General features: G+C 39.8%; 1 protein-coding gene across 6 annotated transcripts in view; it reads left to right on the top strand.

The window, feature by feature from the left end:
• LOC124275368 (prostaglandin E2 receptor EP3 subtype-like) overlaps positions 1-15457 on the top strand; it is an 81742-nt gene that overhangs the window by 60660 nt on the left and 5625 nt on the right. For all 6 annotated transcript variants that reach the window (XM_046710892.1, XM_046710890.1, XM_046710893.1 and 3 more), the window contains exon 2: positions 13873-14779. In XM_046710892.1, the coding sequence (XP_046566848.1) occupies positions 13919-14779 (861 nt within the window). In that variant the 5' untranslated portion in view covers positions 13873-13918. The remainder of the gene's footprint in view (positions 1-13872; positions 14780-15457) is intronic.

Here is a 15457-nt window from a genome sequence, read left to right as displayed (position 1 = left end):
CTCTGTATCCCAAAATATACAGATAGTTATGCTTTAGTAAAGAAATGAACGTTTCATGATTGCCTGATAACTCTAGAACTTGGCGAGGAGATGGGTTGTAGAAAGATTACCCACTGATTACTCAGTCCTGTCTGTGATTCATGAGTGTAGTCATGTCTTGCTCCTAAAGAGTTGTAAGTTGCAATTGCATGTTTGAATTTACCATTCTTAGTGCACTCTGTAAGCAGAACGTTAAATGTACTTTTTCAATGCTAGTGTATTGTAAAGAAAATGAATTAAATAACTATTTTGCAAATCCTTAATATGTAAATGTCTATATGTGTGTCAGAAGTTATGATACACATTTTGATCCTCTCAACCCATTCCACCTCTTTCGTTACCACAACATGTTTAATTTACTTAAAATTGCAGGAAATACGAAAAACAATGTGAAAAACGACCCAAGATGATTGTTTGTCTCGTATAATAAAGGATTTGTTGTAACTAATACCCACGTGACATCATTTTCTTTATCTATGCCGAAAAACAACTTACATAATGTAATCAAAGTAGTACAAGTTATATAGTTAATATATATCAATATTAATATCAAATATATTAAAATAAATATTTTCTTATCATTTGGGCGAATGCTAACTGATGTAATATGCTAGACTATTATACAATGAAAGCTATTAAACTCCTGCTTGAAATATATGTCAGGGTGTATTCAAGTCAGAGGTAGTTAACTTTGATATTGACCAAATATGTGACAATAAATAACAGGACTATCACAAGGACACATAGCATTGATTATGTTTCATGCCTAATGAATCTACCATATGTTGCAAATGTACGAGGTCTTTGACTGCCATGCGTTAGTGCCTCGGGGGAAATGGGTGACCATTTCATTTGTCGATAACAGCCGTCAATGTGTTCATTCGTGAGCCACAGGCGATGCCAGATTTAGTAATCATCTGTTTTGTTGTATATGGCCTGTTTCTATTTTTACATTTTAAGTCACAGTTATGTAATATTTAGGGATTAACCAGGGCGATAGATGCTACAATATAACGTAATGTTTCGCAAGTTTTCACAGATCAATCAAATTCCAAGTCAGAGATTAACGTATTTTGTGGAGAAAGCAAATATTGATCATACCTATTTCGTTGCCTTAAAGGCATTCAGGTAGATAGACAAATCACTAGGCCTGGATAGTGTTATTAGTATGTGATCAGCTGGGTGACGTATTCTTTTGTATTCGTCAAAGAGGAAATCGCACTTCGGTAGATCGATGATAGCTTTATCGATCACTAATGTACTACCTTCACGGGTTGTTACCTATTGTAGACTAACTTGAGGAAAACTTGTTTTAAAACTGTTTTAAAACATTATGATAACCACATGTTCAGCAAGTAATTATAATATGTCCATATGCAGAATTAAATCGATAAGTGTTAGTTACGAATCTGCATGCAGGTGACACATTGAACATGTAATTATAAGTACAATCGTCGTCCCCTGCGGATGATCTTCACAACGTATACCATCGCACCATTAGTATGACACTCCGCAAATGACGTTAAAATATATTTCAGTGTTTGTAATTGTAATACATCTGTCCAATGTTATTACCTCATAGTGATATTTTTAATTATGCATCAGCATTTTTCTTCTGAAAAATGTCATTGTTGCATTTAATTGTACATGTACATTCGTTGTGCTTGTGGCCATGTCAACACCCTGTTCATCACACATGATCAGCATTGGTAAATCACATCAACACTTACAGCATCAACACTAACAGCATCAACACTGACAGCATCAACACTTACAGCATCAACACTGACAGCATCAACACTAACAGCATCAACACTTACAGCATCAGCACTTACAGCATCAACACTTACAGCATCAACACTTACAGCATCAACACTTACAGCATCAACACTAACAGCATCAACATCATCAGCGCTTACAGCATCAACACTTACAGCTCAACAGCATCAACACTTACAGCATCACAACACTAACAGCATCAACACTTACAACATCAGTACTTACAACATCAGTACTAACCATCAACAATTACAACATCAACACTTGCAGCATCAACACTTACAACATCAACACCTACAGCATCAACACTTACAGCATCAACACTTACAGCATCAACACTAACAGCATCAACACTTACAACATCAGTACTAACCATTAACAATTACAACATCAACACTTGCAGCATCAACACTTACAGCATCAACATATACAACATCAACACTTACAGCATCAACATATACAACATCAACACTTACAGCATCAACATATACAACATCAACACTTACAGCATCAACACTTACAGCATCAACACTAACAGCATCAACACTTTCAGCATCAACACTTTCAACACTTTCCGTTTGTGAAATCACTTAACACGGACTTAAACGCATATGTCCTGTCAACACACCATCCATGCACTATTTACACACTATAATAATAACGATTCATTGCTCAACACCACATGCTTTCTGCAATATGATAGTGACGTTTTTTTTCTTATTTCGTTTTGATGGAAGGCTTTACACCTCTGCTTATGGAATTTGATGTTACATGCGTCATAGTAGATCCTGGCCCCATGAGGTTTGTTCGGAAGTATTAATTTCATTGGGAGGTATGATACTTAAAGGTCACATGCAACGTAAAACACAACTTTGCAGATTCTGATACCTTTCGGTATGGACATATCGAAACAAATCGTCAAAAATGCAAATTCAACTTAACGCAAATTCAAAATAACGCGATGCAAAAAAACGCGCGAAATCGGAGTTCAAACGTTTCACTAATTTTCCCCAGACTTTTCTGGGGAAAACGGGTTTCAACAGCTGGGCTGCGCTCATAGCACGTGCGCAAGTAAATAGGTTCGCGCAGCTTTGAAGCGGGTTGTCGGGAGAATACTCGGTGAAGGCTTTGGTGTGAGCTGTTTTTCTAATGTTTTGTTGATATCTCACAGGCGCGAGCTTTTTATATTTTATGACAGTAAATTAACTGTTTATATAATTTCATTTGTCTATTTCACCACACGTTCTTCTTACCGAGACACTTTCTCAGTTCGATACTTAAAAGCAATGTGATTATTTAGCGTTGACAGAATTTCTAACTGTGATATAGATATGTCGTTGTCACAGACAAAACTCAATGTCTTGTTTTATTGGCACCTGTGTGTCTGCCTGTCTGTCTGCTAATGACAATATTCAATACACAGCTGCTATCACTGACCACATGCAATTTGAACTTAACACCAATCAGGCTTTACACCATAAACAAAATGCATTGATTTATGGCCCGAGTTCGGTCTCTGTCACATTATGTAATTACACAGACAGGCAGGTGTGATACTTGAACACATGACATGTTATGATGTCTGTTGATTGCAAAATGTTATACACAAAAAATGAGCATGTATTTACAAAACCCAACATCTCTCTCTATATATACGAACAATTAGCCGTGAAGGCATCTGCAAATGAACCAGCCGTTACACTTGAGTGCACACCCACCCGCTCTGACTGGGTTCGGTATCCCGGCTGCTTTGTTTCTTGGGAAGTAAACCGAAGTACACAATTTTGCACTTTCGATTTGCGATTGTACGCTTATAATTTTGTTTATATATTTTTTCTTAACCGGCAATGTATATTATATGTCATGAATAAGTGATAATTGTGTTTTAATTATGTTTGATTTTTTGGTTGCATGTGACCTTTAAACCGATTTATTTGTTTGGCGACAATGTGCACTCATTGCATCCGAAACCTATCACATCTTCATCCTGTTTCATGCGTCAGATGTACAAAGTTGTCATCACCTATATAAAACAATATGGTCCTCACATGGTTTCTACGTAAACACGAAACAGGAAGTATCGATCGTGACATTCTCTTACTCTGCTTCCTTGACATACATTCAATGCTAATATTTCCCTCCGCTGCCGTGGCGAAAAACGTCGCCCTAATTTGACCTTGACCTTGTCAGAAGGATAATCATAATAATCTGTCATAATCATGTCAAAAAAACGGCTCAGCTATTTATGGTTTTGCTTTTATGACCAATGAGCGTCAACGCTGCCTGCTATGAAGGCATAATATGTTACCATAAGAACAAGTCTAACGAATTAATAATATATGGATCAGATTCTGTATTTTTCACAACATTAATCGAACTTGCATGGTATTAGATTCGAATTTGTGACTTTGAGAGCATTGTACCATGGGCATCTCTGTATAAGCAGACAATGCAAGGTGTAATCGCACTTCCTGCGTAGAGAGATGCGTCTCAATGTCTCCGATGTGACATGAATGCGATAAAACTCTACTTATGTCTTCAGTCAGCCTGTCAGGTGTCAGGTGATGGGATGGTCATCATGCAACGTTTCCTTTTCCTACAGGTTATTGTATTACGGGTTTCTGCATCGATGGACTGTATATCTCTTTGATCAATATCTCATTCAGATGAAACCATTATAACAAAAGTGTAGCATTCATACTTTATTCACCATTGGCTTACAGTTAACAGGTGACGGTGTAGGTTTCAGACTCGGATGTGGCAGTTACTCAAACTGTTAAAATGATATTCCTGTTTACTATATAAACACTTATGACTAAGTAACCATTGCAATTTGAGCACGTAACACATTTCAATACCAACGTTGACTGTTTGAATGTAAAATATTAATATATGCTTTCAAGACTTCTGATTCTACCGCGTGGATGAACAGGTAATAGGTACACTTGACAATCAATGATTAGTCTGTCGTACAGACCCTGAAGCAAATATATCCAAGAAAGCCCACGCAAGTCTAGAAAATGTGGCAAGTCTAGATTTCCTCAGCTCCTGAAAATGAAGAAAGTCTCAGGGCTCTTTTTCATTATATTTTATATTTTTTACTATGAACTTTTTTCAGTAAAATATGTTCATTTCAGAGACTAGTTGATAGTCTAATCAATGATGAATCAGTGTGATATTGGGTTATTTTCGATGACTATTAGTACTATTCAGTTATATTCTGGGCTGTTCAGTTGTAGTCTTCATTTACTTTCTGTGAATTTCATTTACATATTGTGATATTCTGTTATATTCAGTTTATCCTGTGATGTTTAGCTATAGTCTATGATATTTAGTTTTATTCTGCTCTATTCAGTTCAGTCTATGATATTCAGTTCTATGCTGGATATTCAGTTCAGTCAGTAATATACAGTTATATTCTGTGATATTCAGTTCAGTCTGTGATTTTTACTTATATTCTGTGATATTCAGTCATATTCTGTGATAGTCATTTATGTTCAGTTATATTCTGTGATATTCAGTTTTATGCTGCATATTGAGTTCAGTCTGTGATATTCAGTTTTATTCTGTGATATTCAGTTATATTCTGTGATATTCAGTTCAGTCTGTGATATTCAGTTATGTTCTGGGATATCCAGTTATAATCTGTGATACACAGCATATGTTTCGTGTAACCCAGCATGGCGTGTCTTCATCCTCTGGCAGCTCTGAGATAAAGTGCACCTGTTACGGAGCTTGGTTGCCCCCAACATGGAACATACACCGACCTTGTGCATGTGTATGCTGAGATTAAAAACAGAGCTCAGTGACACATGCAAAGATGTCATTCGCTAAATGTGTGTTAACCAAATACATCACATAAATCCTTTACCTTCGTGTGTGGTAAACATGTAAGTACTCACGTGAACGTATTCATATAAAGGCTACTGTAGAAGTATGTTCAAAACCTGCAACTAATCATGAGGACGATGTTTAACAGATATTTAACTGTATCTTTGCTCATTGGTGTGATCACTCATATTATGAGCGGCAGTGGCTTAAAGTGGTTAGCCCTTTGCGCTAAAGACATGGGTTCGATTCCCAAATTTGTACATCATATGGTGACCCCTGCTATCATATTGGCGGAACAATTCTAAGAGCAGTGTGAGCTTACTCACTTACTCATTCACTCCAAACATACCAGCTCACTTCAAACATACCAGTCATTACGGAACATATGCTTAAGCGTCTATTCACTGTACGCAATTGGTCATTACTATTCAACCATCAAATCAGTAAAATTTAATGTGTTACGCCGGTGTCACTTAGAACGGTACTAGTAGAGTACAGAGTCACCCTGTAATGCAAGAAACAGGCATATTATCAGAGAACACAAATAAGCAAATTCTTGCGTTGTAAAGCACAAAATCTCACGATCTTGTGTCAATATGACCTCTGATACTGATTGATCTTTACATCCGGTTCATGGTGAAGATTCGCACACGCGTACCGCAAGACTGACGCAAACGAGTTGGCAAATATTGCTTTGAGGTGAATGAGAAATGTTCTGTCAACAAGCACCTGGTTGTCACGTTTAAATACATTTGTGCCTGGTTTCAGATTGACATAATAATTTCCTCTCAGCAACCGTGACGTGCGGTCTGCAATGAATAACACTTGCTTATGCACCTCGCCGTAAAATCGCCCACTGCCATGTCTGTCCCTTATCATCTGCTCATAAACAGATGACTTTGGTGTGACTTGGTGTTATCTGCTGTAGTATTCGCTAAAAATATGTACTTTTAAGTGAAAATGAAAATATGGAAACATCCGATTTTCGCTATATTTAGGAGCGTTATGCTATGGTTTTTACGGTATTAACACATGTACTTCGTATCTCACGATTTGGCTAGGTTGCCTTGACATTGTCCGTCTCTTTGCTATTCCTGTTTGTAGTTTTGAAGTATGGAGTGATTTTTGTGTAGTTATTGCGTCTATAGAGGTTTTTATGTAGACTCAGTGTAGTTAATATAATCCTGTTATTGCTTGATAATTGCAACACGGATCTAGCGTTTTTAAGTGACCACGATCAATACCATACGCTTACTAATTTATGGACTGGCTTTTGTCTCTGTCAACACAGTGGCAGATTTTGATCACAGTACACGGGATGAAGAGTTGGTTCTTAAGACGTCGACGTAAACACTTTCATTAAATTGTGTTGTGCTTTGTTGGCCAAATAAAGAAAAGTTACAAAACATTGCCATAAACTTAAGAACCCCCTACTGAAAGGAGATTCTGTAGTAAGATTACGACTATATCAGTATGCGTTTATGAATCATAATAGTGATAATTACACCTGTTGGCAAATGTGTGAATCAACACGTGAGCCTATCCGGACCCATTGGTGGCATCGGTCACAAACACATGCAAAACCAAGTCAAAAGTTCCCATGGCTAACACGTGAACAGGGAATTGCATTGATTCACGGAGGTCTTACCTGCCTGTCGATCTCTGACTCTCTCTAAGTGGATGAAACACTCCAGAGCGTTATAATTAGGACACTTATCTTCATATCTTGTGCCACAATAAAAATAATAGGTCTTTTATAACAAAGCATCCCAGCAACAAAAAGACCATAAAACATACAGTAAGGGCACCAAGGGTTAGCAATATCTGAGGCCTGTATATCAAACATACATTTGCAGCTTATCTAAAGTACGTGTGAGGCCAGAAAGAGGTCAAGACTTTTTGAAACTCTACACGATTTATAGGGTCCACTAGGACACAAGCTGCAGCCAGCATACTCAAAACAAACTGTATAATTAATTCCTAAGGCTCCGAGGAAGCTGTAAAGGAAAACGTAATACTATGAAATCTGCTTTGATAAAACGTTCGTGCACACGTTCTCTCTGATGTTGATATTGGACTATCAAATCGAAAATTACATATATATAAAGAATCTAATTACATCTTAATAACACTTTGATAGTGAGGAGGGCGGTGGGGTAGCCTAGTGGTTAAAGCGTTCGCTCGTCTCGCCGAAGACCCGGGTTCGATTCCACACATGGGTACAATGTGTGAACCCATTTCTGGTGTCATCGGCCGTGATATTGCTGGAATATTGTTCAAAGCGGGGTACAACCATACTCACTCACTCATTGATAGTGAGACGAATTCTGATTAACCGTTGATTTAAGCTCACGAGCTGTTAGCCTTATGGGAACTGCGGCACAGCCTCTCGCTATTTGCAATGTCGGGTTACCTCCCTTAGGTGCACCAGAATCGTATCATCGTCGGTTAGCGTCCCACTTTTCCCGATGATGATTCTCGAGGGTTTTGCTAATGCGGAAATGGCCTAAGGCATGTATCACATTTGGCTTTTGTTCTCATACATCCGACACATGTTTGCATGTATGACAGTTCAAATCTGTTAAACAAACTCACCGGTGCTTGGTCATGCCGCATTCGGGTCCATAGGTTGGATTTCCACTTGGTGAATACTTGGAGTCAGTTTTTCGTGTCCCTGGCCTACTGTGGCTTTAATATTGATAGATGTGGGATACAGAATCCCTCATTCATTTCCCAGACAGACTAGTTCCAATATATGTTCATAAGGGAGTTATATCCAAGCAATATCAAGGCTGGGGACGTTAGAAATGGGCCTCACACATTGCACCCATGTGAGATTAGAACCCGGGTCTTCAGCATTACTAGCAAACACTATAACCAATTGGCTACCCCATGGTTTATATCAGTATATGTTCGTTACAACTGACATGGTTGTTATTGACAGCTCTACCAGGTGTCAAACCTAGTGTTAACCGATGCAAAGAGCTACTTTGTATTAGAAGTCGATATATGTTCTCACCAGTCCTGTGATAACAACATTGATCAATGAGAGTGTCTTAGTCAACCAGGACCTCCTTCCAAGGTCGACAGACATTTGGGGAAAATCGGAAATTTGTGAATAGTTTCCTCTTTACGATTTCTCTCAGCTCAGATGAGGATTCTTGAAAGGCAGATGAAACGCTGAACATTTTTAGTTGTATTTTGCGAATAACAAACCAAACAAAAAACAAACAAAACAATTGGTGACAAACTAGATACTACGGAAGCGTAGTAGGGCCACGGTGAAAAAAAAATTTGGGGTCACTATCTCCTACGTAGGACTTAATATCTCCTACGTAGGACTTAATATCTCCTACGTAGGACTTAGTATCTCCCACGTAGGACTTCATATCTCCTACGTAGGACTTAGTATCTCCTTCGTAGGACTTAATATATCCTTTTTTAAGGATGGTTATTAAGTTGAGAAATGTTTGGCTATGCAGGACGTTAGATAGTCGAAATGTGAGTCAGTGAATATTCATGACACTAACGCAGTGTTACTGTGTGTGTATTACGTTAGGGTGACGTGGACCCTGTTCTAATTGCAGTTATGGAGGTTTGGGTATGGTTATGATTGCAGTTATGGAGGTTTGGGTATGGTTATGTTTACTCTATCATACATACATCTATTCACACACACACACAGAGGTGGGTGGGATGGTTGGGGTGAGGTTGTGATATGAAACTCGGGTTATAACACGACCTCCGCAAGTTGTTGCTTGTCTTTATAGGGCTAGGTTGGATCGGATGCAACGCTCGTTTGCGGTTTTATTCGTAATTGTTTACAGGTTGACTTGACTGGGGTGGACAAGTGTTGAGTGCGGCGTAAAACAATACGAAATTCAAAAGGCAAAGAATTGACATTATAGTTATTTGTATAAATATAAGGGGATACCTGCGCATAGATTGCCACCTGTAGTCTAAGACACGTCTGTACACGCAGATTATGATTCATGTGCAACGACCTCTGAAATATCCAATGCATAATAGTGCAACATATAACAGTGAACTAACTGCAACGCGTAATAGTAGAGCAAACTGAACGCAAGGCAGCACAGTACTAATGTGCAACAATTAGTTGAACACATGACTCTAATAGTGAAGGAAACAGTAGACTCTAATAGTAAATGAAACACATGATAGTAGACTCTAACAGTAAATGAAACACATAACTGTAGACTCTAATAGTGAATGAAACGAATGACTGTAAACTCTTACAGTGACTGAAACAGTGAAACAGGAGATTGTGTGCGTGTCTGGGGCTTTAAGTCGACCGTTTCAGAGTATATCGATCATCTCCTACAGGAAGTATTAAGTACTACGTAGGAGATACTATGTCCTACGTAGGAGATACTAAGTCCTACGTAGGAGATACCCACTTAGGAGATACTAACTCCTACGTAGGAGATATTAACTCCTACGTAGGGGATACTTAGTCCTACGTAGGAGATACTAAGTCCTACGTAGGAGATACTAAGTCCTACGTAGGAGATACTATGTCCTACGTAGGAGATAGTAAGTCCTACGTTGGAGATACTAACTCCTACGTAGGAGATACTAAGTCCTACGTAGGAAATACTATGTCCTACGTAGGAGATACCCACTTAGGAGATACTAACTCCTACGTAGGAGATACTAAGTCCTAAGTAGGAGATATTAAGTCCTACGTAGGAGATATTAAGTCCTACGTAGGAGATACTAAGTCCTACATAGGAGATATTAAGTCCTACGTAGGAGATATTAAGTACTACGTAGGAGATAGTAAGACCAAAAAAAATTTTCATCGTGGCCCTACTACGCTTCCGTAAGATACAGGGTTCATGATTCCGGATAATTGAACGGATGTGGATAGACGGATGCTTCAGCCCAAGGTGGCCGGGGTTTTGGTGGTTGTCGTAAGTTAGGGCTCATCTGCTCATTTTATATATATTTGACACGTAGGTGGAGAGAGAGTTTATCAGAGAGAGTTCATCAGAGAGAGTTTCATCAGAGAGAATTTATCAGAGAGAGTTAATCAAAGAGAGTTCATCAGAGAGAGTTTAGCAGAGAGAGTTTAGCAGAGAGAGTTCATCAGAGAGAGTTTAACAGAGAGAGTTTAGCAGAGAGAGTATATCAGAGAGAGTTCATCAGAGAGAGTTTAGCAGAGAGAGAGGGAGAGAGAGAGAGAGAGTTTAGCAGAGTTGTACATGAACGATCAACGTGTGGTAGTGTAATGTTTGTTCAGCTGGACACAGGGTGTAATTCGTACACTGTGCAGTCAGATTATCAGTTGTCATAGTTAATATGGATTTATTACCCTCAATTCAACGATTCTGTTAATATGTGCTACTGGTATTGTTCTTGGTTGACATGTGTTATCGTATCCCAATTGCGTAGATCGATGCTCATGCTGTTAAACTGGTTCAGACTCGATTATTTGCAGACCGCCGCCATATAGCTGGAATATTGATGAGCGCGACGTAAAACTAAACTCACTCACTCACTATGTTGTATCAGCAGATTCTGCTTTGTCTTTGGTGAGTGAGTGAGTTGGGTTTTACGCCGCCTTCAGTAATATTCCAGCTTTCATCATATTCCAGGCTTCACACATTCATGTAGGGAATCGAACCTTGGCCTTTGGGCCACCCCACCGCTCCGCTTTGTCTTTGGATTCAAAATAGCTGCAATTATGGACCATGTCAAGTGCTTCTTTATTCAATATTAGACGCTAAATGAAAACACTTGACGGCAATTTCTGCTTAGTCATTTCATTTCTCTCTGCCAAGTACACACACATGGTAGACACGTCAGTGTTGACAAAGTTTGTAGTTTTTCATTGCTCGATCCCAAAATGACACGTGCATGTGTATATGTATGTAAATCGACTGCAGACTGTTTGCCACGAAACACATTGGGCGTGTTAATATGTTAGCAATGACTGCCGGGAGATCAAGGGACGCAGTTAATGACATCTAATAGAAACACTCATCAACTACAGCCCCTAAAGTGCGTGTAAGGAACTATACCCCAGGCGTGTCGTATCGTTGAGGAATGTCGAGTGTTTGTCTGGGTAAACTCCCACGTAACTAAACCTCTGTCTCCTATATTGTTACCCCCGTTTGGATCCTGGAGGGAAACGATTGCTAGAGTCGACACAGGGGACTGGGTGGCCAGACTATACTACTTGACTGAGGGCGGTTGGGTTGTCTAGTGGTTAAGGTGTTCGCTCGTCACGCTGAAGACCCGGGTTCGATTCCCCACATGGGCACATTGTGTAAAGCCCATTCCTGGTGTCCTCCGCCGTGATATTGCTGGAATATTCCTTAAAGCGGCGTAAACCCCAACTCACTCACTACTTGACTGACTGGGTGTTATGTCCAGATGATGCTCATGCTGTCAGTCACCGGTTAATCGTTGGAATATTGGGGTCGTTAAACAGCAAGCAAACAGACGGCTACAAACAGTCGGGTACGGTTTGATACGCACATATGTATATTTCTATGAGCATATCTTGCATTTAACTCTCTTCCTAATTAATGTAACCGATAATTAATTGTCCGATCAACTTACTGACAGAAATGAGTTTTGAAAATGACTGATGTGGTGGATGACTGTTTTCATATACACGGGATCGGATGGTCAGGCTCGTTGGCTTTGTTGACACATGTCATCGTATCCCAATTGCGTAAATCGATGCTCATGCTGTTGATCACTGGAGTGTCTGGCCCAAACTCGATTATTTACAAACCGCCACCATATGGCTGGAATACTGATGAGTGAGGCGTTTAACAACCAACCAAAGAAACAAGTATTAAAGTATTAATGTAGTGCATGAATGTATTCATATATTCATATTCAAGAATCGCCCCTTAATGACTCTTAAGTAGAGCTCTATTGAAAACCTCGGGCACAAATTCGGTGAGTTCTTCTCCCACGGCTGTGTAATGGGGACCGTGATTATGTCACTGCCTCTGTAGGTTGTTTGTCGCTCTTGCAGATGTTCAGCGTGTAAGAAAAACTACATTTGATTTACGCAGTTGCAATTACAACAATGAAATTTGATTTCCAAAGGCAGCTGTATGTTGTTATACACCCATCAAGTGTTTTATTTGACGCCAACTGGGTTATTATTCCCACACCTTTCTTTAATTCAGTTGGCATCGATATAATTTCTTCAAAGGGCAAGTTGCTCAACTTCAAGGCACACACACAACTATCAAGTAAACAGGGTTTTAAGAAGTGTGATCTTCAGAAACAGATCATGAACCACGAATGACTTTCAGACTTTGAAGGTTTCATGGGTCAAATTGTAAGATCTATTAGATATCCTTATTATCCTTCATAATATATATATTACATAGTGAGTGCATTTAGTTTTACGCCGCTTTAAGCAATATTCCAGCAATATCACGGCGAGGGGAAACTAGAAATAGGCTCCACGTGGGGAATCGAACTGGGTCTTCGGCGTGACGAGCGAACTCTTGAACCCCTGGGCTTCTCCGCCACCCTTCTTATACAGTATGAATCCGTGAAGATCCGGGTTAGAACTGGATTTCAGTAACCCATGCTTGTCGTAAGAGGCGACTAACGGGATCGGGTGGTCGGGCTCGCTGACATTGTGGACACATGTCAACGTATCCCAGTCTCGTTGATCGATGCTTATGCTGGTGATCACCGGGATGACTGGTCCAGACACGATAATCTACAGACCACCTTCATATACTAGTAGCTGGAATATTGCTGAGTGCGATGTTTACAACAAACAAACAACACGCATTATGAATGGTGGGGTGGGGTGGGGTGGGGTGGGGTGTGTGTGTGTGGGGGAGTCGGACAACTGGTAGTCTAGACTGCGGACTTTGTGTAACTAATAGCATGCAAACTGCCTTGCCTCGGCATGTATTTGTGACTGGTGCAATGGATCGGACTAGATAAGCTCATATTTTTCCGATACGTTGTATCATCTCTGCTAGTGATTACGAAACGCATGTTCTTGACATATTCTTAATCCTACAATAGCCTGTGTTCTAAGCATACGTTTAGAGGGTAAACGATTTAAGTCACTTTGGTGCTGTACTTAAACACTATTAAGTAACGCCAGACCCTGCTCACATATCTCATCCTGGTTTTGTAAACAGAATAGAGAAGTAAGCCAAACACATCCAGCATACCAACAACTGAAGTTTATCTCTTTTTATCTTCCAGATTTACGTAGGAGTCCACATCGGGCCGGCATTATCTAAGTCCCAAGATGGAGTTCGACAATTTGTCGTGTGTTAACGCCACAATGGTAAGGGATGTGGACGCTTTGTGCAAAGACACTGGGGGTGGAAATGCAACATGCAACAAACAGGCACTGGGCATCAATTTGTCAACACCCATCCTTATGCTGTCAACAGGCGTCCTTGGAAACGTCCTTGCCCTTGTTGTTTTGTACACGTCCAAAAAGGAGGTCAGAAAGACGGTGTTCTTCACGATGCTCGCTGGGCTAGCGTGGACTGACGTCATTGGTCAGATGTGTGCTGGGCCAATTGCAATTATCACATATGCTAACAATCTCCAATGGCAAGGCGGAGACCCCGTGTGCAAATACCATGGTTTCACGATGGTGTGTTTTGGTATTCTAACCCCACTGTTGGTTTTGATAATGTCCCTGGAACGTGTTCTAGCTTTGCGTTTCACCTACTTCTACGCAAGAGTCGTAACAGTCAGAAAAGCCCAGTTTATGATCGTCGGTTGCTGGGTATTTACTTTATCGTTCTGTACGCTTCCTTTCATGGGTCTGGGGACATACGCACTTCAATTTCCCAAGTCCTGGTGCTTCTTGAATTTTCACCGACAGAGCAACACTGATGCGGCGTTCGCCTATTTATTCTCCATCATGAACATCCTTGTAATCTCCCTCATCTTCGTGGCCAACTGTATCGTTGTCGTGACGTTGCTGCAGATGCGTCGGACTCGGAGGATCAACAACTCCCCATCCATAGATCGGAGACTGCGCGTTAGCGGACATCGACACAGGAACATACTCGAGATGGAAATGGAAACTCAGATGGTGTGGTTTCTAGGAGCAATCACCATTGTTTTCTGTACCTGCTATGTACCCCTCAATGTGAGTATCCGTCAATAAAAAAATGCATATTATTTCATCACCTTCACTAACACCTCTAAAGATTTTGCTGTTCAGATTGCATTATGTTTAAGAACCAGGAACCACATGCAACATTCAGACTTCCTTTTAAGAATATTTGTAGAACTTGTATGAACACAATGACGGATCAATATAACATTTATAATTATATTTAATTCATTGGTTTGTCTATGCAAATGTGAATATGTAATTTGTAATTCAATCCGGTGAATGAAAATGCGGCGACTTTTATTTGAAAAGGTATTCAAATTAGCTGGGAATTGGTTACAATTTAAGTCAATACGATCATTCACACAACCTTGACAACATGTGAAGTCCGTGACGCTCTGCCTATTTGCGCCATGATTTAGGTTTTTGAAAGTGTGCGAATGTGTGTACAATATGGTGTGTACAATTATATTCACAAATTCAGCTAGTGTAATACTTTCAACTTATCGTCCTGGTGTTAAAATTATTTTAAAAATCCAGATTCCGGTCTTGATTGATCATGACGAATCGTGACCACCTGAACATGTCTATAGCAGTAACAACCACACTTCTTGATGTAAATTGAATCCAACGTATCTAAAGTACGCGTAGTCTGTCTCACAGTCCCCAAACCGCATTATTGTACCTTATGTCCATCCCTCTCTGCAATGC

Source organism: Haliotis rubra, unplaced genomic scaffold (genome assembly GCF_003918875.1).
Source record: "Haliotis rubra isolate DU_JTF1 unplaced genomic scaffold, ASM391887v1 Scf2, whole genome shotgun sequence".
In the NCBI taxonomy this organism is placed as follows: domain Eukaryota; kingdom Metazoa; phylum Mollusca; class Gastropoda; order Lepetellida; family Haliotidae; genus Haliotis; species Haliotis rubra.
This window is presented reverse-complemented; position numbering and strand designations above follow the sequence as displayed.